Here is a 26880-nt window from a genome sequence, read left to right on the forward strand (position 1 = left end):
TTGGTACACGTGCCAATGCACCTCGCCTGCATGTTCATAAAAAGCATCCAAATCGGGTAGAATTACCCTCCTATATGTGCACATGATAATTCACCTGACCTTTAATGACTAAATGCTTGGATCACGCATTGATCGATGAAGAGATAACCGAAATGGAGATGGATTCGCATGAACACAAAATTTTACGACCAATTATTAAACCATAAAAGGATGTTTTTGTCATATCTGTTCATTTTCTCCTTGGTCCCTAAACAACCATAAAAAAGAAGAGTGTAATGAAAGAGATCATGATTTAACAGAACAAGTTATATGCCCATATAGACGATCAACTTCATACAAGTCTTGATGTACAAATACACAAATACCAGTGATCTTTGTTTGTCAAAAGTAATTAGACCAAGCACATAAAGGCAACTACTTTAGAGCAATGGGGCTCTTCATAGAACTTTAACCCAGCTTCATTCTTCATGCATTCGTATACCGTCGAACATGAAATGCCATACCTGAAGCATAATAAAGGGCGTGATCAGTTACCAACCTCGACATGTTTCATGCTTGAATGCCAGCGGATATCTCATAAGAAAATGCATATTTGACGGTAGAAATGGTCTATGTTTACCAGGTAAGAAAAGACATCAGACAGTGTGCGTGACTAACAATTTGCAACTATACAACCTGCTGTGTACCTCAACTTAAACTATGGCCTCAAGACCTCCCTTGGCCACACGAGAAAATCAACTACTAAAAGGCTGGGGCAGAAATCAAATGGAAATTTAGCTTATCATGTGACTGCAATCAGAAATTTTGAATCATGAACCAACAAATTACCAAAACTAACCTAAAATGGGCTATAGAATGGATTCTTAGGCCGGTCAATTTTTTTATAACCTCCTGAATATTTTCCATCAGGTATTGATACTTCCAAGATAGTCAAAAGTTAAATTTGCAAGACATGAATCTGTGACCCCATAGGAGCCAGGCTATGCTGAGACAGTCATCTTGCCTTGTTGCACATTCTGACCGATTCGGCCCCCGGAACTCGAATGAACTCTTGTATGGATATTTATGTTCAAAACACATGAAATTTATGTGTCATGTGTACACTTCGAATGAGCATGAAACTTAGCAAAGGAGGTCAGAAATTTGATGTCATGCTTAATTGGTTATGCATCTTTCCCATTGGTCGATTGAAGAATGTAGAAGTTGACCTGGCCGGTGTCAAGACTACTGCCGACTTCTAAGTAATAGAAATCATAGATGAAAAGGACCCATATCCTACCTTGTTGGGGATTTATTGGGCTTTTGAGAATTATGTTGTGATAGATCTCAAGAAGGAAACCATGACCTTTGAAGCAGATGGAACCAGAGTAGTTCAGCCTTTGGACACTTCATACTAGTGGAACGATGTTGTACCATGCTTCCATAGATGTGCAACTTGTAGTTTCATTCCGAGTATGTCAATGCATGATTTTGTTTAATCAAGGGGTTAGTTAAGTCACAAGGTATAGAGATGTCTTGAGCTGTGCTATGACTTGAGCCGTGTCATGTTCTAGAGTGAGGTAGGCATGGCGTATGGGAACCTAGTGTATGGGATCATAGTTTATGGGAACATCACAACATTTGACTTAGTGGATTTTTCGGTCATTGAGAACAACGTTAAGTGCACATAAAACTCTTGCATGCTGATTTTCTGCACTTGATTTACAGCTTTTCGCTATACATCATTTTTCCACGTCATGCATATGTGGAAGAAGGGTAGCTTGCTTTATTTTATGGAGTGCCTAATACTGATGGTGCTACGTTGCCTGGCATTTTACACCCGGTGTAGATAGAGACGGAGTTCGCTACGAAGTCGCGGTGAAGGACGTGGAGAACATCGAAGCTGAAGAACTTGTTGAGCCCTGGATCTACGAATAGACTAGATGACTCGTCCCTTGTAAATTATTTTGTAAACTTTTACCTAATGTTAATTCAAAAACTTATTCGATTAAAGATTTGGGTCATAATATTGTAATTTAAATTTCCACACAAATTCTATCTGAAAGTTAGAATTTATTCTGGATTTTGTCTAAATTATTTAAATAACGAACCAAATTTACGGGGCATTACTACACCGTTTTCAAGTTCATATTTGCAAACCATAGTCCTAACTCGTAAGAGGATAATGAGAAGCTATAAAGAAGAGAGTAGTCTTTAGACTCTTTACATTCAATGGAGTTATGTTTTAGGTAAATGATAATTACATTTTTGGATTTTACCTGGCCTAAGAAGCATGGATATGGATATGACCCAACATGGACAAACATACACGGCACTTTCTAAAAGTTAGGACACGACACAGCATGGACAATTCACTCAAAAAGACGTTTTCTCAAAAGGGACAAAATAAAAGCATAGAATAAGATCCCTATCTGGATATGCAGAACAATATAACACACTATATACACAAAGTGTCCAAACTAGATGCAATGACACCATGAAAGCCACGAGGTCAGTGTAGTGAGTAATTAACTGGATCACATATACAATATGCTCATAGAAAGTATCACGATGTCAGCAATACAAAACCTTTTAAGAGATAAGCAAAAAAGAGGAAATTTGTAAGAAGTCGCAAGAAAAATGATTTTTTTATCAGAGAACAATTTTGTATGTAGACCCAACCAAAAAGAAAGTTACAAATAAACCCAAATGAGATGAGGACAACTATTGTAGAGCGTGCCTGCACCGTCGACAAAAAACGAACTCATGTCGCTTTGGTCCTCGAACCTATGCAATAGTTTCTATTTCTGAGTTCCTATTCTGTGGCTCTTTCCAAATGTTTGCAATCAGCTATAATTATAGCGTAGACGTAGTCAAGGTGTACAGGATTGGTTTTATCAAAAACTGATAGAATCATTCCACACTAAGGTCTTTTCTATACAACAATTGAATGACCAAACTCTTAGAAGAGTAAACACCTACCACTCCAATACCGTCCCGTGTACAAGAAAGGATTGGTTTGTTCCTTATCAAAAACTGATTGAATTGTTCCACACTAAGGTCTTTTCTACACAACAATTGCATGACCAAACTCTTAGAAAGGTGAACACCTACCACTCCAATACCGTCCCGCGTACACAAAAGAAAAAAGATCTAAGGAGCAACCACTCAACTTTAGAGATAAAATGAGCTGTAAATACATTACCTGGCTGAAACATCACAGATTCACAAGTACCAAATCACAATAGTATTCTTTGCACATTGACAATAAGGCAAAAATCTCTTACCGTTTGAATTAGGTCTCATAAACGCAAGTTCATCATGGTATACCAAAGCAAAAACTACTGATTATGGTTTAAAAGAGAAAAATTCCCTGTGTGCAAAGAACCAACTCACAAATTTATAGGGAAATGACATTGGGCTATACAGCTTACAAAGGGAGCAAATCGCACATTTTGATTATTGGTATGAGCATCTTGGACAAAAATTGGGGCAATATAATCCTTACATAAGGGCCATCCAATTCAACTTTTAGGCGCTAAGCTGCTACAATTTTAGCACAGATGATTATCATAACAGATGCCCAACGCATCACAATTCATAAGTTTCCGCAACAACAGCAAAGTAAATTCACGTTGCGTCCACTAGAAGTGATTGATTTCTAACTACTGATATCTTGGTATACAGTATACCCTTAGAGCATTCCACATCTCTCTCTACTCCCTCTCTCTACTCTAAACTAACGAGCCAGCCCCAAAAAAACCTGCTTTACCAGTCTCGTGGAAATCGCGTGAGAAGTAGCGGGAGCTACAGTTCCTCATTGAAAGACACGAGGAACTGTTTACTCGCTCCCTTCCTAACCACCCATTCAACCAGTCAACTGAGAGAGAGAGAGGGGGGGGGGGGGGGGGGGGGTTCGATCTTGGGGGTTGATCGGAAGACCAACAGAGAGGGGCTTGTGGAAGTGGTTTGGTTTGCTGGTAGAGTTCGATCTTGGGGGTTGATCGGAAGATCAATGCTTTTTCTGTATCTCAATTGCCTGATCAACGGAGAGTAAAGTTGGAGAGAGAGAGGGGTTTGATTTGCTGCATTTTTTCCTTCAAATAAAGAAACAATATTTTTAATGGGTTAGTTTTAATATAGAGAGTCTGATGCATAAAAGTGAGTAACTAAAGTAATAAAGTGGTTTTTTAAGGTGTAATTTGGTCCAAAATGTAGACAGCTTGATGCGGATGCTCTTATATACTACATTTTAAAACCAAATACAAGAGAACAAGTTCGAGGTAATCTTAAGAATCCTTATTAAGTTCTGACCTTTTCTGCATGGATCGTCAATAGTCGCTTCTAATTTCTCATCAAAATTCAAATTCAGATACCTTGCTCCGTCCTTACAATGTCTCAACCCAATAAGCATCACCACGAATAGGAATCACTAAAAGGAATCCCCGTATAGCTTCTAAAGGAGACCATATACAATTCCTCTTCTTGACAACAACGCAGAAATCATAACATCGAACGAATTTACTACTTATCCAAAATCGCCAACCCATTGAGAACTCATCAGTCATCACAACCAGTCAATCAAATTAAGCACCCAAATTCAACGACAAAAAACCAGTTAAAACCCTCTGAACTGAACTGACCTAACAATCAGGAGGCATCATCCTTATCACGCGATCAAACTAGGAACAAGATTCGAAATATAGGAAAACAGAAGGGTACAAAAAGAAATTAAAAGAAGGAAAGAGAGAAGTTGCAGACCTAATTAATTGTAGTAGAGTTCGAGGCCCATGCCGTCGTGAATCTCGTAGTCCTTGAGGGTAATATGGTCCTTGTAGACGTTGTACCACTTCTGGATACGGATTTTGTCCGCACGGGTGCCGGTCTGGGCGGCGACGAGCTTCTTGAGGTCTCCAATGGTGTCGTCGTCGTTGCACTTCACCCTCACCTTCTTCCCCAGACGATCGTTGAGCACCACCTCTATCATCTTTTCTTCTTCGGCTGCGACTGATTCAACGATGGAGGGATGGTGGAATTGGGAAACCCTAGCCCTAGACTTGATTTTATAATGTCCAATTTGCGTGATGATCACACAAACAAACGAGACAGGGAAGGAGAACTCGGTGCAGTGGGTAAACGCAACGGAAGGAAGCCGGGAAGATGCGGTGTCGTTTTGAGTTAAAGGTTTACATCCTGACTTTCAGATAATTCCCATTTCACCCTTAATTAGTTAAGGGGTTTTCTGTTTCCAACCATAAATTTTCTAAGCCTTGCTTGTTCTAAACTTAACCCACAAATTTCATAACAATTTTCTAAATGCAACTTAACAAATAAGCATAAGCTTCCAAAAATACCTTCTCTTTCTACCGGCCATCTCCTCTCCATCCCCCTTCTCTGTCTCACTATTAGGGGTGATACCGGTCTGGTTTCGACCAATTTGGGTGTATTTTTCGGTCGAAACCGGTTATTCGATTTGAGATTTTTAAAAACCGGAATCGGTTGAGATAAATCGGTCCGGTTTCGACTGGCTCAACCGTTTTTTTATCCGGTTTCCCCTCCGTCATTTTTTAAGTGTCCCGCTTCGTAACTCCAACTTATTAAAAAAACATCATTATTACACCTTTCACATCAACTTTTACCTCCACTTTCTCTACTTACCCTCTATGGAAACATCATCATTACACTTTTACTCACTAACTTTTCAAAATGGAAACTACTTTTAGAGGCAAAATGGGAAATGTACCCACTTTTACCCACTAACTTTACAAAATAGACACTTATTAAGGGACAGCCCAAAATGAAATACTGGACATTAAAAAGGGGACGGAGGGAGTACATATATATAACGGGTCTGGTTTCAACCGGTTTTTAGAACACATAAACCGGATCGAAATTATTTTTGCGGTTTATAAAATTTTATAAACTGGAACCGGATCGAAATTATTCAACCAGTTTAAAAAATTCGATCCAGTCCGATTTTTTCGGTTTCGATCGATTTTCCGGTTTCGAGTAACAGTCCTACTCACTATTCTCTCTTCTCCACCATCACCCAACACCACCACCACTACACAATGCCAGTACATGTACACCACCAACGACCCATCACCACCACACCCAACAACGCCACACCACGTCACCACCACCACCTCCATAATCGCCGCACCACTACCACCACTAGTTCCCACCATCACCAACACCACCTCCTTTAACAACAAAAAACCGACATGTTTAGATACACATTTCTAAAAATTTTAAAAATTTTCAGATTTTAAAACTTGAAAATATTTACAAATTTCAGATTCTAATACCTGAACACTTTATAACGCATCTTGATGTATTTTTTTTTTTTTTTTGTGTTAAAAATGTAGATTATGACTCAAAAAATGCAAATTCCGAATGCGTCATGCTCTATATAACGCATACACGAAATGCACGATTAATATCATGCATTTTGCTAATGCGCGATGGGATTGGGTTTGTCGGCGAAAAAATGCAAGTTGACGAATGAATCTGGGTTTCTCTAGGGCTTTTTCAGATGAATGAATCTGCAGCCGATTCGTGAGGCCTCGAAAATGAGAACGACACAGGGGAGGAAGAGCAAGATGGACCACCATCTCAGTAGTTCTTTGAGGAATTGCTGGGCCAGCTCGTTCTAGCCTTGTGGTTTTTTGCGCTTTTCTGCGGACTTTGAGCTTCGTTTTTTCGGCAGGGGAATGGCGCAGCACAAGGGAGCCTCGTTGGAATGAGCACAATAATAAGGGTTCTCGATTTTGCCGTTGACAATCATCTGATCAAGCTGGAGAGCTGCCGGATTAAATTTTTTTTGTCGACTGTTTCTTGTACAGTGGGAGGTGGGTTGGGGAAGAAGGGTGGGGAGGAAGATGATACCTTTGCCAAAACGACGTCATTTCATTAGGGTGTTTTTGTCCATTTTTTAAAAGGGCATTTTTGTCCGAAAATCAGTAATTTTAGAACGGGCCAAGCTTAGAAAATTTGTAGTTGCAAATAGTCGGCCCCTTAGTTAATTATTGTTTTAACAAAATTTTATGGAATCATCCAATTCTAATTTTATGGAAATATCCCTTGATTGCCCGGTTTCTTTGGCCCCGTCGGCCTTCGGCTATTAAATAATTAGAAAATTAGAGATCGTCCCTATTTTTAGCCTTGGTTTGAAACCAAGCCTAAATTATTTTTACCGAACTTGGATGGCTAGGATATATTGCGTACTGACTTTTATACCTCAAACCCTACAAATCGGCTGCTCTCTCTCTACAATGGATCTTGCTCCGCGCATCCCCACTTTCTCCTCCATCAGCTCCCCCAGCCCACTGCCGCTGTCGCAACCCCACCCAATCCCCGCCTCCCCCGTCCCTCCCCCCTTCCCCTGGGCCATCGACCACCGCGCCATTGTCCACAGCTTCCAGTACCTACATCAAAGCCCCCGTTGATCTCGTACCTTTAAGTGGCCGTTGGCGGCCAAGAACACCTCTCACGAGACCTTGGTACCGCTCCTGACGATGAGGGCGTCGAACTAGGAGATCTCCTAGCACTGCTGCTCAGGAGACATGCCGTAGAGGCACTCGACGTCGCCAAAGCTACGAAGGAGGTCGAGACTGCCTTCTTCGAGTTTTATTTTGAACAGATGGTGCCATCGATTTCATCTTCTTCGTCTTTTTCTTCTTGTTCTTCGCTGGTGGCGAGTGTGTTACTGTGATTTGTGATTCCATCAATTCCAGCGAATGTTTTTGTGAACTGGTCGATCAAAAAGAAAGAAGAAGAACACGATGTTTGTTTTACATTTTTTGATGGTGGAGCCTCGTGCTATGCGAGCAATTGGCAGGGTTTTGGTTAGTAAAAAATTCAGAATTATTAGTTCTGGATCTACTATAGTTCCTAAAGCAACGAAGTACACTTCAACATTTCTTTTCTTTTTCATTTTGTTTTTTGTGATGATAAAGTAATATATGAGGGGGTTTTGGAAATTGGAATCTCTTTTTGTGATGGTAAAGTTATTTTGGTGTGGAGTGAGATATGCGAACTATGTATTTTTGGTCATGTGAATTGGCTATGAGAATTGGCTCAGTTCTCATAAAACTAATTATGAGAATTGACAGTTCTTATAGTTAGTTTACATAGTCAGTTCTATGAACAAGTAGTTTTCATAGAACTGATTATGAGAATTGACAATTCTCATTGAGAACTGTGTATTTTAGTGTGTGTGGTGGGAATATTTATAACTATATTTGATTTTGATTGCTGTTCAAAAAAAAATATTTGATTTTGATTACTTTTTTTTATTTTTGTTCAATTTTTGTTCTTTTGTGTATTTTCTATGAGAATTGTATATTTTTCTATGGAAACTATCTATAAGAACTGTGTATTTTCTCTAAGAATTATGTATTTTCTGTGAAAATTGTCTATGAGAACTGTGTATTTTATATAAGAACTGTATATTTTATATGACAACTGTGTATTGTCCATGAGAACTATCAATGAGAATTGTGTATTTTTTTATGAGAATTGTGTATTTTCTGTGAGAATTGTCTATGAGAACTGTGTATTGTCTATAAGAACTGTATATTTTCTATGAGAACTGTATATTTTAGTGTGTGGTGAGGCTATTTGAACTGTGTACTTTCCAGTTCTCATAGCCTGTTCACATAGCCAGTTCTCTATGAATAGAATTTACTATGAGAATTGACGGTTCTCATAACCAGTTCACATAGCCAAAGGTATTTTCTACGAAAATTGTGTATTGTCTATTAAAACCGTGTATTTTCTATGAGAACTATATATTTTGTATAAGAACTGTGTATTTTAGTGTGTGGTAAGATTATGTGAACTGTGTATTTTTCAGTTCACATAACCAGTTCACATAATTTAGTTCTCATAAACAGTTTACAAAGCTAATTCTCTATGAGAACAGTCACTTCTCATAGCCAATTCTCATAGAACTGACTATGAAAACTAGCACCTCTCATAGAACTGACTATGAGAATTAGTAGTTCTCATAGCCACTTCACATAGTCAATGGTATTTTTGTCCAAAATAATATGATTCAAGAATTAATTCTAAAAATATTGCTCTCATAGCCCCAGTTCTCATAACCATAGTTCATGGGTATTTTTGTCCAAAATAATATGCTAACTTGGGCTATGTGAACTGGCAGAGATATTTTTGTCTGAAATATTATGTTAACTGTCTATGAGAATTGGCAGTTTTCATAGCCAATTCACATAGACAAGAGTATTTTTGTCCGAAATAATATGGGTAAGGAGTTTATTCTAAAAATATAAATTTTACTAAAAATAGACATGTACACAAAAAGTTAAAAAGAATGAGCAAAATAGTAAAAATACATGAAAAGTCAAGAAAAATGACTGAAATAAAGAAGGAATATTTTTGTCAGGACTAAATTAAGTCTGAACCTACTTTTTGGGGCTGGCCTCTAAATTCCCATTCCATCCCGAACAAGGCTCTCTATCAATCCACTTACCCATTCTTTTCCGTTCAAAATAAGGACGCCCTCGTCTGCTTACACATCGTACAGGCGATTCCCTAGACGGAAAACCCCCACTTCTGATTACGAAACTAATCGGCAAAGGAAATCCCAAACTATACTAACCCAACCACGATGAATCCCCCCCCCCAATGATTGGAAACCCTAGAGGATTGCATTCGCGATTACACAATGCTCAAATCTTTCTCTTTTTTTGGTCAAACTTTAGAAGGATTTTCATTGATATGAAAATCATTCATCGAGAACGGGCAACCACCCCCAACGAGGGAGGAAAGCAACCACAAATGAGACCTAAACTCTCAAACGAACATTCAGGACCTCAGACAAATAAGGCTTGTTTCCGACCTCGAAAAGTCATCAAGATGACGTAGAAAATCCACCACACCCACAAGGAGTGAGAGAAAGTCCCACGAGGGGAAGAAAACCAACAAAAAAACAGCAAACAAAAATTAAAGTAAAACCTACGAGCAAACAACAGATCCACACCCCTAAGTCCAGGCGCCCAAAAACGTCGATCAAGACCTTCACTTCCGCCGCCGTAAGGCTGGCCGAGACATAGCAAAAGTCACGAAATGGAACTTTGATCACCACATTAGCCACACCCCACCGTACAGCACAACTAATTGCTACCTTCGTCCCAAGGAACTACGCCCTCGTTAGGGCGCGAACCTATGCGACACCCAAAATAATAAGAATGGGGCCAGCCTGATAATGTCGATGGAACTGCAGGACGATCGGAAAGAAGAGCACATAGTGAGGAAGATTGAACAAAGAAGCACATAGGTGGACTGCTCTTGCGATGACGTTGAATCTCACCGAAATCAAGGGAGGGATATGAAGTAGAGCGGGGGGGGAGGCGCCGCCCCTCCCCCAAGAAAACCCTAAGAGTTGAAACTCAGAGAGAGAGAGATGGTAACCCTCCATGGCTCGAATCTATAAGTTGCAATTTCTAGCCCACAATCTCGAACTTTAATTGCTGTTTTCTTTTGATTCCACATATTTATCATAATTCCAACAAGTATCATGTTTCCAGTTTATTTTGTTTCAATTTCACAAAATTATCATGAATCTGAGTACCTTTTGCTTTGAATTTCACAATTATATCATACTTTCTGTTTACGATAGTTTCATCTGGACAAATTTACCATTTGTATTCATGGCTAATTTCAAAAAATTACCATGAGACCCATAAGCAACAACACCCTTACATGATATCAATCATCAATTTTTTTACGAACAAAAATGTAATTTTGCAGAAATAATCATGAAAAACATGATCGATTCTACCATGTTCCAAAATATTTCATAATAACGCATGGTCGATGGGGAAAAATAAATAATGGAATGGTTGTCCTCAATTTTTATGATAATTGTGCATAAAATATCACGTGATAATCATGGTCGAGTTGAGTATATATGTGTGTTTTTGTGACGACCCGAATTTTTGCAATGCCATAAAATAAATACTGCTCCACAATATTACAACCGATGGGCCCTAATTTTCGAATACCAACAAAATGTGCAAAAGACTTCAAATAAATCGCCTAAATCCAAAGACTTCTTAATTCTCCAATAATTGGCCACCACTAATCCGTCTTGTACCTAAAACCACAAATTACGCGGGGGAGTATACAATACCAAGAAGAATTGGCTCAAAAATAAAGGAATTAGCTTAATCAACGATATATCAGATTAATTATATGAGACCTCGTTCCCGAATCATCTCGATACTATGCCAAGCTCCACCCAGGATCTAATCATTTGTATGCGCCAACTGGCCACATAAAAATAGACCAATTAATCATGACCTCGCTAGGTCCATGACTATTCCGTGAGCCTAGGTGAGCTTGTACATAGACCAATCAAATCAGCGGCTTTTAGACTCGTAATCATATTCAACAAATAATATCATCAACGATAACTTTCACAGGGTCAAATAAAATGGCACGGATCCAATAAAAAGCACAATATCAAAAAGAGTACAAGACGAGATAGTGAAGGAAATGCTCCAGAGATTAAGAAAGTATTGTATACTTCTGGTACGTCAAATTACGATCGTGACTGCCTGATCCGAAGATTACAACTCCAAGAATAAGATCCTAATGTTATGTTAGACCTCGATCATCCAACCATCGAATTGCTTGATTTAAGCAATGAAATCCTCAAAACTTAAAACCATCACCAAGCATAATTTCCTAATGCCAAAAGGCTACTGACTTACGTTGCCACCATATGAAAAATAGCCACTGCATGGATTTATGAACTATAACCTACCTTCCTCTTTTATTTCCCAACCACCAATTACATAATACAATCTACCCTATTAATTATCTTTTATCATTCTAGCCATCCACGCACACAGCCATTTAAAGATATATATACACTTATAATTCTACATTTTTTATTGATTTATTCCTCTCCAAAAATAATGGCAGCCAGCCACCTACGATATTTGCACGGGGAGAATTCGCCCAGGCATTAAATCAAAAATTAGGGCCGGACAAGAATTTAGCAAACTTTTTTTTTCTTTTAGTCGATTTTTAACAAAATTTCAAAAAAGATGAACACAAATTTCAAAAATTTAGAAGGAAAAAAAAAAACTTACCATCACACCGGCCAAATTACATGGGCATGACTAATTCTTGAATGACTATTTTTTAAAATAAATTTTCGTTTTTCTACCTGATCCCGGATCCAAAAAATGATTCCAATTGTTGATTATGTTTGTCTAGCTGGGTAGGTGATACTTAAAAAAATTTAAGGCGGCCAGGGAAAGTGATAAGTATAAATGAAATATCAAATAGGTTTGTTTGAATAGAGAATCATGCGCAATAGGGCTTGTAGCCCAATGGTATCTCATGGTTCTCCCCTTGTGGGATATGCCAAGATTCGAGCCCCGCAGGAGCGTCTCTGGGTCAAAGCTCGTGGTTCTCCCCTTGTGGGATGTCAAGATTCGAGCCCCGTCAGGAGCGTCTCTGGGTCAAAGCTATAGACAACCTTTGGATCCCCTGTGAACTGACTTACTAACTTGTCCTTAATCTCCGCTTATGTATACCACTTGAAAAAAAATATACAAAAATAGAGAATCATACTAGGCCGTTAACTTTTTCTCGAAACAAACATGTTTCGTTTACATTTATACAAAGTGCCCAATTATAATTTTCAGCAGTCGATGAGCCAAATAAAATGGACAGCTCAAATTATGAACAAGAGTTGGGACCCATGTGAACAACACTGCTGATGAGACCCTAGATCCCCTTGCCAGTGTGTTTGAAACCAGATACAAAACCCTACGTCGTTGGATGCACTTAACCCACATGATGTGCATGTAGAATAGAAGACACATCTAACAAACAACTCCGAACACATTTATGTCTAAAGCAATTCTGATGATTATTAAGTGGTCATTGACAAGATAAGGGGAAAAAAAGAAACGTCTCACCTTTTCACTCTACAAAATTGACACAGAAAATTACTCCGCTCTTAGGTGAAGAATCATCACAAATTCACAATCACACTCAGATAGAACATATACTAAAGTCACCCATAACTTCCCCTCAAGTCCTTTTCCCCCGTTTGGATCTTGGAGGAGAAAACCGAGAAAACCAATTTTAGGAAATCTTTAGGTGAAGCCCTTTAAGTGAAAGGGGGAGAAAGCGAGAGAACATGATGTGCTCCTTTTTTCTGATCAGAGAGAACTTGATGTGCTCAAAACTGGAGAAGGTGAACCAAATGGGTCAACACAACTGAACAAGGCAAGGGGGAAACGCACAAGTACAGCCACCAGTGTAGCAGCCAAACTGACGCATCTTCACACAGAATTTACATGCACAGGTTGAGCATCACAGCACCATAAATAGTACATCAACTCCAAAATCTGGACCTCATTCCTCGTTCGGTTTATATACACATACAACAACTTGAAACATCCTAGTTTAACCTTGATATTTCGACTGATTTTTCATTTTGAATACTTTTTTTTTTTATCGGCATTCATTTTAAATACTTGTATGTTCCTAAGGAACCTACAAAGTGTTGAGAAGCTTCATCATGAAGTTGAACTGTATATTCGGAGAAGTCTTTGGTTGGGGCCAATTTGCACCTTCTGGCACTGTGACACATTTAAAACCTTGCCCAATGTACAACTTTGATGCCCCAGGGTTGTTCAGGTCACAGTGCAATGAAATTGCACGGCAGCCCCAGGTTCTGGCTAGAGCCTCTGCCTTCGCTACGAGCCTTTTAGCTATCCCCTTCCTTCGAAATCTCTCCCGAACTGCCACATTTGATATGTATGCAATTCCAGTCCTGCAAATTTAACACATGCCTCACTTGTAACAGAAAAATTGTTCAGTAAGTGCGAAAAACAGATTATAAAACAATTAAAGCACAGTTAGTCCACTATAATTTGAATATACATCCCCCAAAATTGTAATGGTGTACCTTGATGCCTGTACAGTAAAAACAGTAGGCCACAAAAGGCATAAGAGTTTTACGTGGGAAGTAAAAGTTCCCATGGAGATTCTGCAATACCACTAAAAGATTGGCACTAACAAGTGGCATTCAGGGGTAGCAGAAAGTAACTTGCACATACAACCTTGCGTGAGATCCAAAAGTTGGGTCTTGCCTGAATGCATTTGACAAATTTTGAGTTTTATAAGAACATTAGCGAGAACAGAAGGTTTACATGCATCACCAAAAAGGCATTTGTTCTAGGCAGGAAGTCAACAACAATACATTGCGTCATCTAACAAAATACAGTAACGAGAACCAACACATGAACCCACAAAAGAGACAAGACTATTCAAATTCCTCAAATCTTGTGCAGTACCCTAATCCACTAAACCATAAATGTGAGACGAATACTGTAAATCAAATACTTCCCTCCCAATATGAACACGCATTGAACTCTGCACACCACCCCCTAACTTTAGCATGAATATCAAACACTATTTTGACAGTCCGTCCTCTCTTGAGCTTGTGAGTAATAGTTACAAAGGAATCTTGAATCTAAATCTTCATTCAAAAACCCTGGAGATATGGTTTCTATTAGATCAACGGGTAAGTAATTCTATTCATTCACATCCCACCAAATGTAGCCAGATTGCACTATGCTCTTTTGGCATATGGAAATATGAAGTCCACAAGAGTTCAGAACGTCATTTCCTCATGGGCACAAAACCCACATCAAAGCCACCAACATTGCTTAGATACACAAAAATTGCGATGACAAACTGGACGCAAGACTAATGGAGAAATGGTCGGCAACATGTACCAAGTGGAACATTAATTTAGGGTAAGCAACGACCAATCTACTTATCAATCTTAAGGCAAGGGAAAAGAGCAACAGAGAGAGCACCCATTTTAAGTGGTTGGCGATGAAGGTGGATATCGATGGGATGAAATCGATAACATTATTTTCCACAACTCAACTGAATTTAATTGTAGTACCTAAACACATTTAAATTAACTAGATATGAGGTGATTTGTGATTCTTATCCCTTAGTGCATCCTGACAGGACTAAATCCTAGTGATATATTTTGCATCAAAATTAAAAAAATTCATTGGATTGGGCTGAATTTGGGCAAGATGCTATTTTTTCAGTCAATATAGCCTATTTTGAAATATTTTTCACGCTTTTTATCTATAAACCTGTTTATTCATCTTTTCAAAACTTGGGATTAATTAATTTATTTGGTAAACTAGATTCTAAAAGAATTCTTTGGGATAAAATTAGAAATTTCATATATAATTGGTCATATCATCGTGCTTACATAGATGCTTTTATACAACAGCGTTAACGGAGGGATAAGGGAATTGTAAGAAATAACTCATTTTTTCATTTCTTTAAAGAAGCTTGCTTGGGCTACTACTATTTACCACATTTGGAGAGAAAGGAAGAGTAGGATGTATGAGAGAATGTATTTAACAGCTCTTTATCTATTGTAGAAAGGATCGTTTTTGATGTTAGGTGTAAAGCTTTGAGTTTTAGGGGAATCAAAGACAATGTCCAGGACTCCAGGAGTTTCTGCGAAAACTGGGGCATTTGTTTTGATATTCTCAAGTTGTAATTTAGTGGCTTTGTGCCTGATCGGAAGGCGCCTTATGGCAACTTACAACAGTATTTCCACAACTCAACTGAATTTATTTGTAGTACCTAAACACATTTAAATTCACTAGATATGAGGTAATTTGTGATTCTTATCCCTTCGTGCATCCTGACAGACTAAATTCTAGTGATAAAATTAAATAGTCAATATGCATTTGAAAACCTTCTCAATGACATTCCAAAAATATAATGGAATACCAATGGGATTAAACTTGGTGAACTAGATAACCACCAAAATTCAAGTTCATGCAGATTGTGAAGTTTTTTTGGGGGGTACATAGGGAGGTCGTAGTCAGGGAAAGGGGAAAGTCTTGCCTGAGGCAAGACTCAAACTTTGACCTCCTGTGGGGGTGAATTGAATCGAGTTTGATACTAAAGAGAGCATGATTTCCAGACCTTAAATTAACGTAAGCTGACAAATTTCAGTACTACAATAAGTCAGAGCTCTCACAGAGGACAACAGATGGTGATAGCATGAGGAGCTATGAAGCACGGGTACTTCGAAAATGTCGCCGTACCCGTACCGGGTACGGGTACGGGTACGGGTACGGCGTGGGTACGGCAAAAACGTACCCGGTACGGCAAAATTATGTTGGGTACTTTTGGTAATTTTGGGTACGGCACGGGTACGGCAAGGGTACGGCAAGGGTACGGGACGGGTACGGCAAGGGTACGGGACGGGTACGTTTTAGCCCAAAATGAAATTTTTTCAAAATTTCTGGGATTTTTTTGTAAATAATTATAAAATGTGGGTTTATTATGTAATTTATTTGTCATTTATAAACACCTCTCTCTCTCTTTGTCCCTGTCTCTCTCCATCTCTCTTCTCTTCGTCTCTCTCTGTATATTTTTTTTATCGATCGAAATAATCTCTCTTTGTATATATGTACGAATGTATGCATGTGTAATGTATATGTATATATGTATCGGAAATTCTGAATACTAATAGATATGCATATTTTGAACTGATTTTGCTTTTGTTTGGTAAAATGGGTTTATATTTCATTTTATGCAATAAAAAATAGAAAAACATTATATATATATATATATATGCCGTACCCCCGCCGTACCCGTACCCTACTTTTTTGGGGTTTTGCCGTTTCCCGTACCCGTACCCGTACCGTACCCGTACCGCGTACCGGTACCCGTGCTCCATAGATGAGGAGAGATGGTAAAGGTACCGACTATTGAAGTTGGCCGTGGTGTTAAGTGCAAACGATAAAAGGTTGATAGCTAGTACTCCTGGCGATAAAAAGTGGAAATGTTATTGCATTTGGTAGCAGGATGTCAAACCTATTGGTGACTGCAAAATCCGGTGGAGGTAGCATACGGTGAAATGCGAAGGAAAGTTAGCTGCAGCAGTGATGATGTGAGGTTAAAAGCATAAAGCAATGGGTGGTCGAGCAGTGGTTTGGCAGAAGGAATTTCAAAGATTGTCGTCAAGTCAAAGCATGATGGATGGATAGATAGGAAAGAGGAGATGAACAACTTGAAGCCCATAGACATGGAACTTACAAGTCCATCCGTTAAATTTATTTAACCATGCTACTCTATTGGTGGCCGCCGGTCACATGTGGTATTGTATTTCTTCAAGTGTGCAATTGTGCACACACATATGCATCCATACAAACATAATAAACAATGCGTATTATCCAAATGCATGAAAAACAGTCTAGGTTGTTAGAATAGAGTTGGACTTAGTCCCACATTGGTTGCTTATGTTATGTAACTAGTCGCCACATAATATAAATAAAGCTCACATGTGTTAGGGTTAGTTAACACCCTATACACTTTTCCTTTCTTTCTCTCACAACATGGTATCAGAGCGGGATCTTAATCTTAATCCTAAACCACCACAACAATCCTAAACCACCGTAGCCTTTGTACATAATCCCTACAATCTTAGCCTAAACCCTAGTCTCTGTACATAAAATCACAATCCTAATCTTAGCCTCTACCTTAACCCTAATCATTAGTTCACAGGACTGTTCACCGTCGGTACTGTTCACCGATTACTGTTCATCGTCGGCACTGTTCACCGATACTGTTCATCGTCGGCACTGTTCACCGATACTGTTCACCGTCGGCACTGTTCACCGATTACTGTTCACCGTCGTACTGTTCATCGCGCACTGTTCATCATTGTTGGGTATTATTCCGTTACTCTTATGCACTGATTGTTCTAGTAATTTTGGATTTTTTGGTCAATCTACAGTTTATCCTCTCCAATAGATGGTAGTTTGGGTATGTTGAAGTCTGATTTCAATTGTTAGATTGTGTTGAGTTATTTGGTCTATGTTGGCATATGAGCTCTTGGTTGTTGCTTGATATTGGGATTATGTTGTTCGGTGGCTACTTTGGTTTTGTTGGATGCATGCGGTGTCGTGCCCTTGGTCGTTAGCCGGTCAATCAGTTCCTTATTTCTTGTTTATTGGCCGTTTGTTAGTGGAGTATTTGGTTGGTTGATCTATCGGTAGTTGACTAGTTGCCTCTCATTGTACGGTAATATGTTTGCAATGAAATCTGGTTCTGATTTTACTTCCGCTGATTCTGGTGATTTTGGTTCTTCATTTAGCCGTGATTATGGGTACAGTGGTCGTTTTGACCGCGTTTCTGGTGGTCATGGTTTTGGTCGTTGTGGATTTAGTCGTACAGGTCACATGTCAAGGAGAGGTGGCCATAGTCGAGGCCATGGTTATAGACTTTGTACTTATTGTGGGGGAACTAATCATACGGTGGACCACTGCTATGACCTACATGGTTTTTCTCAGGCTCATCGGGTTACTTCTCCCAAGGATATTAGGCAAGCTGCACGCTCCACTGCTATGGTGACTATTTCTATGGAGGAGTACCAACGCCTTGTGTCACTTCAGACAAGTTCCTCCATTGCTACGCTATCTCAGACAGGTTCTTCTAGTGCTTGTATTGCAACTTCTCATTTTTCTGTTCCTTGGGTTATTGATTCTGGTGCATCTGATCATATGACTGGTAATTCTACTATTCTTTCTGGCCGTCAGTCTATTGATAAACCATCTCGTGTTACCTTAGCAGATGGTTCTACCACTGATATTACTGGTTTGGGTTCGGTTTCTGTTACTTCTTCTTTGACTTTGGATTCAGTATTGCACGTTCCTCGTTTTCCATTAAATCTTATGTCTGTTAGTAAACTTACTAAATCTTTAAATTGCTCTGTCACATTTCTTCCTCATGGTTGTGTGTTTCAGGATCTCAAGACGGGGCGAAAAATTGGTGGTGGTACTGAGCGTGGTGGTTTATATTACTTTACTGACAATGTTCACCCTAGTTCTGTTGCCTTTCAGTCTTCTGTGTCACCCTATCAACATCATTGTCGACTTGGTCATCCATCCCTTCAGAATCTTAAACGGCTGGTACCTTCATGTAGCCGTGTTGATGCTTTGCCTTGTGAAGTCTGTGAGTTTAGTAAACATCATAGAGTGTCTTTTTATCCTAGCGTTGAGAGTCGCGTAACCCGTCCTTTTCACTTAGTTCATTCTGATATTTGGGGTCCAATGCGTGTTCCTAATGTTTTTGGCTTTCAGTATTATGCTATTTTTGTCGATGATTATTCTCGTGTTACGTATCTTTATCTCATGAAAGAGCGGTCAGAGTTGTCTTCTATCTTTAAGTCATTTTATATGGAAATCAAAACTCAATTTGATACTTGCATTCGTATATTTCGTTCTGACAATGCAGGTGAATATTTTCATAATTCTCTTTCTAAGTTTTTTGATGACCATGGTATAATTCACCAATCTTCTTGCGCTCGAACTCCACAACAAAATGGAGTTGCCGAACGCAAGATTAGGCATTTATCAGAGGTTATGCGTGCTCTATTATTTCAAATGCAAGTTCCTAAGTCTTACTGGAGTTATGCTATTCTTACAGCATGTTACTTGATCAATCGTATGCCATCTAGCGTTCTAGGTGGTCAGATACCCCATACCGTTTTATTTCCTGGTCGCCCTCTCCACTCATTACCCTTACGAGTGTTCGGGTGCACCTGTTATGTTCATGCTCTGGATCCTGACCGGGACAAACTTGATCCACGGTCAATTCGGTGTATTTTTCTGGGGTACTCACGCACTCAGAAAGGGTATAAATGTTACTCACCATCTCTTCGTCGTCATTTTGTTTGTGCTGATGTCACATTTAATGAGTCATTGCCCTTTTACTCGGGTCACAGTACTCCAGTTGACCTTCCTGAGTCTGAGTCTGTGTTTCCTATTTGTGTACCATCTGGTCCTCCCTTGCAGGTGTATGTTCGTCGGCAACAAGTATTAACAGCCCCACAAGTACCAGCCACCACGCCTCCTCCGTCCCAAGATCCGGTTGCACCTTCACCTCCACCTCCACCTCCACCTCCACCCTCACCTCCACCTCCACCTCCGCCATCACCTAGTCTTCCTATAGCTCTTCGCAAAGGTATTCGGTCTTGCACATCTCATCCTATTGTTCAGTTTGTTTCCTATGATCATCTGTCTCCGTCCCTTCGTGCTTTTACTACTTCTATTTCGTCCATTTTTGTTCCTAACACTGTTCAGGAGGCCTTATCTGTTTCTGAGTGGCGGACAGCTATGGAGACTGAGATGTCTGCTCTTCATGACAATGGCACTTGGGAGTTGGTTTCTCTTCCACCAGGAAAGTCTACTGTTGGATGTCGATGGGTATTTACCGTCAAGTATAATCCAGATGGCACAGTAGAACGGTACAAGGCCCGTCTTGTGGCCAAAGGCTATACCCAGACGTATGGCGTTGATTATGCTGAGACTTTCTCTCCGGTGGCCAAGATTAATTCTATTCGCATTCTTATTTCTATGGCTGCCAATCTTGGTTGGCCCTTGTTTCAGTTGGACGTTAAGAATGCATTTCTACATGGTGACCTGCTCGAGGAGGTTTATATGGAGCAACCTCCTGGGTTTGTTGCTCAGGGGGAGCGTTCTCAGGTGTGTCGCCTTCGCAAAGCCCTCTATGGTCTTAAGCAGTCCCCTCGAGCTTGGTTTGGCAGGTTTAGTGATGCTGTGTTGCAGTTTGGTATGCGTCGCTCTCATTCTGATCATTCTGTCTTCTCTATTCAGTCAGATCGGGGAAGAGTAGTGTTGATTGTGTATGTGGATGATATCATTATTACTGGGGATGATCAGAAAGGTATTGATGAGCTGAAACAGTTCTTACAGCGTCAGTTTCACACCAAAGATTTGGGTAAGCTACGATATTTCTTGGGTATTGAGGTAGCAAGATCCAAGGAAGGGATCAGTTTATCTCAAAGAAAGTATACGCTAGATATTCTAGAGGAGACTGGTTTATTAGGAGCAAAGCCTGCGGAGACTCCTATGGATCCAAACGTCAAATTGTGTATTGATCAGGGGGAGATATTTCCTCATCCAGACCGTTATCGTCGCTTGGTAGGCAAGCTGAATTATCTCACCAATACACGGCCTGATATCTCATTTGCTGTCAGTATGGTAAGTCAGTTCATGTCAGCTCCTCGTTTTCCACATTGGGACGCTTGTCTTCGTATTGTGAAGTATCTCAAGGCTCATCCTGGACGTGGCTTGTTTTATCGTTCAAATGGTCATTTGCGTGTCGAAGCCTTTACCGACGCTGATTGGGCAGGATCACCATCTGATAGACGGTCCACAACTGGGTACTGTACTTTTGTTGGTGGAAATTTAGTTACCTGGAAGAGCAAGAAACAAACTGTGGTTGCTCGTTCCAGTGCTGAAGCAGAGTATCGTGCCATGGCTCATACTACATGCGAGATTGTATGGTTGAGAGCTTTGCTCGAGGAGTTGGGGCTTGGTGTACAGTTACCTATTCCTATGTATTGTGATAATCAGGCAGCAATACATATCGCTTCGAATCCGGTATTTCATGAGAGAACCAAACACATCGAGGTAGATTGTCATATTGTTCGGGAGAAGATAGATAGTGGCCTGTTGGCTACCCCTTTCGTGTCTACAGGAGCTCAGTTGGCAGATATCTTCACCAAGTCTCTAGTTAAACCACGTTTAGAGTTGTTACGTAACAAGCTGGGATTTTGTGATATTTATTCTCCAGCTTGAGGGGGAGTGTTAGAATAGAGTTGGACTTAGTCCCACATTGGTTGCTTATGTTATGTAACTAGTCGCCACATAATATAAATAAAGCTCACATGTGTTAGGGTTAGTTAACACCCTATACACTTTTCCTTTCTTTCTCTCACAACATAGGTCTCTTCACTGCTCTTGGTCATCCATCTATTGTGTAGTAAGAGTAAGGTCAATCAAATTAGAAAGGAATTACGATCTTGGTTCAGTAAAGACCTTACCCCCTGAATCGCGATCATCAATGGTGTCTTCTTTTTCATTTTCTTCAATGTTCAAAAGTCACTGGGTCGGGCGGCTAGGCACCACCTAGCGCCCTGGCACGATTAATCGACTCCTAGAGATTACTCAGTTTTTCCTTTTTAATTTTTTTTTTTTTATAAAAATATTACCTCCCCAAGTTTTGAGGAAGTAGAACAACATAAGTACAGAAAAACATTAATTCACATCCAAACAAAGTAAATAGAGCCTACATACACATAATTTCAATTTATTTCGTATAGCATAGATGTATACATAATATTTATATTGATTTAGGTTTAGATATAGATCATTTATATTGGATAATTCCTAACTCTCTCCCACTTGATCCTGCAAGCCTTTACTTCTTTCTTTGATGGCTGTCACTGCGGGTCGCTTCAAAGTTTCAGGTTCTGTCATGAAACCCCGTCTTTTTGGCCTCAATTGCTCTCATAAGAGTTCGTTCAAAAGTCAAAAGGGTTAGGATGGTAGTTTCACTTGCTTAACTTACTGGTAGTTGCATAAGGACACTAAGCCCAATGGGATATTTCCGCTGTCCTATTACCATTAGATGCATATTATATATTAAAACTACAACATTACCACAACATTTAACCCCTTAGATTTGCAAAATTACATATTTAACCCATGATTAATCCTGCCTAGCTACTTAATTCTTCAATTAATCCCGCCTAGCCCCTTAATTCTTCAATTAATCCCGCCTAGCCAGCAAATTCTCCAATTAATCCCTCCTAACCGCCTAATCCCGCCAAGTCGATTATCGCCGCCTAGACGATTAGTCGCCGACTAATCCCACCTATCAACCGACTAATATCTTGCCGCCTAATTCAACGCCTAGGCCCATAGTCGAGGCGGCGGACCAGCGCCTAGTCGGCCTCCTAGGCTGACTTTTAGAGCACTGGTTTTCTTTCCTCTTTTCTTTCTTTTCTTCTTTTTGCACTAAGTGAAATGATAAGTGATGGTAATGAAAATTCAGGTCAGCTGTTCCATCTTAGATGGGATCATGGGAGGGTTACATTAAGCACTATGTTTGTGCACTAGCCGACTGAAAACATGTTTGCAATATTACACATAGCAAACCAAATGCTTTCATAAATAGATTCATGAACAAAGCAGCGAAAACTGATCTCACCTTCTTTGCCGAAGTGGTCCTTTCCTTGGCAGAAAATCAGCCACGGTATCCACAGTTAATATCCCAGCCACATTCCCCTTGTTTAAAATAAATCCACCATTTTGACCTCCTATTTTACAATCTTCACTACCAAAGAAGAAAGCATCAAGAAACGAGCTACTAGTAACAGCAACCAAACAAGTTCTTCGGCAACCCGGAGGCACAGAGAATCCAGAGAGCATTGCCACCAGCCTGTCAATTCTCAGCACAAAATCTAGAGGGAATGAGTATCCAGGGAAGAAGGAGCTGCAATGAGTCTCAGCCACTTCCCAAGAGTCCTCTATCCTGGCTTCTCGAACTACTATTTCAGGCGATACAGTTGGAGGGAATAGTTCAGCAACTTGACTGGCTCTGCAAAGCAAACCTGTACCCAAAGACAGGAACATTGATAGTAAGATTCTTCAACAATTCAGTCCAAAAGGAGGGGGGGAAGGGGGGGAGGGCGGAGGGGGGAACTTATAATTCCCAACCACGTTATCGTGATTAGGTTAGAAAGGGTTGTCCAAATTTGTTTTTGTATAGTCAATATATGTTATTGGGTGCATTTCCTAGCAGCTTTAGCTTTTCAGACAATTGCCCTAACATGATATCAGAGCTTTAAGGCTTTGTTCATTTTGGGGTCTCAAAACCCTTGGGCACAGTCTCCAATAAATTTTCTCCATCTCTCTCCCCTCATTACTCTCAAAAACCTCCCTCAAAACCCAAACCGAACAAGGTCTTGGTATCTTACAGGTCCTGTGTTCTAGTCTCTCTACTTGCAATTATTCTTGGTTTGCATTCCACTTCTCTCCCTTGCACTTTGTTTCCCTGTATCTACTAATAATGGCATCTCCACGCGCAAGATGCGGTTCCCTCATTTGCATGAGAGAGAGAGAGAGAGAGAGAGAGAGAGAGAGAGAGAGAGATTGTTGAACTTTTTCCTAATTGATTGAGCTTTATGAACAATTGGTGACCCAACGGTTACAATGACAACAAAAGCGCCATTTTCGAGCAACCTGCTGACTAGATACTGGTTTTAAGCATGCACCTTCCAGGCAATATATGCTAAATCATATTATGCTAGAAGTAGCTCTCGCAGTAAGATTAGAATTTTTATTTTTATATTTTTTTGGTCAATGTAAGCTAGGTTTACAGATACATTTAAAAATTACACAGTTGGGTGGGAAGAACACAGCCTGAAGAACCATACTTCTTTTTTGCAATCAGCCAGAGACTTCGAGATTAACAAGAACAAAGGAGAACAAGCCATACGGAGATTTACCTTGCCTATTAAAAACTACAATACATAAGAGGACTGTAACCGTTCAAAAACTCATAAATCAGCCCATAGAATTACTTTTACTAGCTAACAGAAATCTGATTGAACGGCAGAAAAGTAGTAGATACCAACTCAGCTTAGTAGATACCAACTTAGCTTACTTAGGCAAAGAAATTGAAAAAACCAGGTCAACGATTGGACAAACACCATAAGGAGCAAAACAAATCCAAATTCTTAATAAAAGGAGCTTAAACTATTTCCCCGAAAAAAGAAACGAAGGTCAAATCCAATTCGCGCCCACAAATTCAAAGAATGAGAACATAATACAGAAACACATCCATAAAAATCCAAAGAAGAGCAGTCAAGCTAGGAAATGTTCGGGAAAACCATCAATTCAAACAGAGAGCATAAATGCTACTACTATACCTGAATTTGGGAGATGAGAGAGAAAGGAATCGAAGCGAGAGAGCCTATAAGCAAAGGTTGGTTTGAGCTTATTGCAATTGGAATGGCGATTGACGGAGGTTGGAGACACTGAGATTCCCAGTGGCACCGTCCGCATCTCTCTCTCTCTCTCTCTCTCTCTCTCTCTCTCTCTCTCAGACAGGTTTCGATTTCGGTTGCAGAGAGAGTTCGAAAGATCATGCCCTCCTCCCCCGCTCTGAAAAATCAGAGATTCCCGTTTGCCGTTTGTTTGGGATTGAAAACCATTTTAACAGCACGGGGTTGAAACTGAAACACTTGGAAACTAGGGTTTATTTTGTTATAAGGGTACAACCTAGGAAATCCTCACGTAGTTTTCCCAAACTTGTAGTAGAAATTTAGGGGGCGACTATTCGCAGTCCCGTATTTTCTACTTTAGCCCACTATATTTCGGTAAATAATTGTTGAGAATCATACATAATATTTCGGTAAATAGCTGTTGAAAACAAGATTATATTTCCGTAACTACATGTCGAAAATATGTTCAACCTTCGGTAAACAACTGCCGAACATACATTTTCGGTAAATAGTTGTTGAAAAAAATATTAAATTTCGGTAATTGTATGCTGAAAATGTATTTCAATTTTGGTAACTAACTGTCGAATATAATTGAAAATTTTTAACGGGCTAAGGAAGAAAATACGGGGCTGTGAATAGTCGCCCTCGAAATTTATTTCGTTAACTTTTCAATCCAACTACCAAGCCCGGTTTCCACTAATATTTTTGTACTATAATTTATTGGCTTTTGTAAAGTTACTATACTCCGACTAATTTTTTTATTTTTTTTCAAAAGTGAGTTATTTCTACTAAACTAAAATGTCGAACACATTTTCTTTTACTATAACCCAACACATGCATTTTCTATGATTTTTAATTTATTAGAAACAACTTGACTACAAATAGCTACAAGAATTAGTCCACATGCAATTCCTAGCTTAGCTGAAATGCCCCTTTAATACTCCGTAAGATATTATTCGGTTCTTACTTCTTTGGCATGTGATGCCTAAAAAATTTTAAGCTGTTGAAAATTGATTCGATTAAAGCTTATTGAGAATGGTACGTGATTAATAACCAAAGCTTGAATGTATTTTTTAAAAGCTGGTTAAATTTGTTCATGTTAAAGTGCTCTTATAGCTAAATTTACAGTTCATTTCAATTACTTAAGCGAGGTACTAAACTATTTCTATCATTTTCCAAAAAAAAAAAAAGTGAGGTAGTGAACTCATGTAATATTATGGACAAATTAAAAAATTCATTAATTAAAATAACTAACTCCAATTAAATAGCCTCCCTCTTTTTGTATGTTAAATCCCAAAAAATATTCTCCCCCAATAGCTTAAGTTTGTTGCATGCAACAGCTTTTTTATATTTGAAATTTGTTCTCATGCAAAAGCTCTTTATTTTTTAAATAAAGGCAATGACTACTTCAATAATGGCATGAACCCTTATTTTTTTAAAGGCAAAAAAGGAATTTATTAATCTTTGAAAACAAATTACAAAGATTAAAAGGACCCTAAAAAAGAACCCTTATTAATTGGAGCAGATTCAATTTTTTTTTATCAAAATCCTGTGCAACCAAATCCATTTGAATTCAATTTTTTTGGATATTAAAATTTATAATAATGCATTAATTTGTTGGAATGGTCTACTCTTGGATGGCTAGAAGGTTGGCCAAAATTGACCAATACAACTTCTCTTATGAGTATTTTAAGGCATGAGATCTAAACTTTATTTAGAAAAAGTTAACAAAATTTGTGAAAAGCTATTTGAGTTCATGCATGTCCACTTACGTTAAGCAGGTAAATTCCCTTCGAATAGTACAATAGATTTTGTATGTCTCCTTCAACCGTTAAAAGTAGGGTATAACTTAAAAGGTTACTTGCAAACTTTTACGGAGTAATTAGTTGAGGTTTATGACACATATTAGCTTGCTATATGCGTGGAAGAAGGGTTGAATGATTCCATGATGAAATGTTGTTAGTTCATTCCATGGCATC

At 39.2% G+C, this 26880-nt stretch overlaps 2 protein-coding genes and 1 long non-coding RNA gene across 3 annotated transcripts; 1 reads left to right on the forward strand and 2 right to left on the reverse strand.

Annotated features, from left to right (window-relative positions):
• Positions 1-291: 291 nt before the first annotated feature.
• Positions 292-5136, reverse strand: LOC131318714 (ubiquitin-like protein 5). Its single transcript, XM_058348655.1, has 2 exons — positions 4741-5136; positions 292-503 (listed from the first exon to the last, which is right to left on the reverse strand). Exon 1 carries the CDS (start codon positions 4964-4966, stop codon positions 4745-4747), a length of 222 nt encoding a protein of 73 aa, XP_058204638.1. The 5' UTR covers positions 4967-5136; the 3' UTR covers positions 292-503; positions 4741-4744.
• Positions 5137-13262: 8126 nt separating this feature from the next.
• Positions 13263-25129, reverse strand: LOC131318715 (GCN5-related N-acetyltransferase 4, chloroplastic). The gene is made up of 3 exons (XM_058348656.1): positions 24827-25129; positions 23104-23506; positions 13263-13804 (listed from the first exon to the last, which is right to left on the reverse strand). Exons 1-3 carry the CDS (start codon positions 24960-24962, stop codon positions 13525-13527), a joined length of 819 nt encoding a protein of 272 aa, XP_058204639.1. The 5' UTR covers positions 24963-25129; the 3' UTR covers positions 13263-13524.
• Positions 16771-23171, forward strand: LOC131318716 (uncharacterized). Its single transcript, XR_009197795.1, has 2 exons — positions 16771-17282; positions 21837-23171. It is a non-coding gene; the product is annotated as an uncharacterized LOC131318716 (long non-coding RNA).
• Positions 25130-26880: the final 1751 nt, after the last annotated feature.

Source organism: Rhododendron vialii, chromosome 3a (assembly GCF_030253575.1).
Source record: "Rhododendron vialii isolate Sample 1 chromosome 3a, ASM3025357v1".
Taxonomy (NCBI): Eukaryota; Viridiplantae; Streptophyta; class Magnoliopsida; order Ericales; family Ericaceae; genus Rhododendron; species Rhododendron vialii.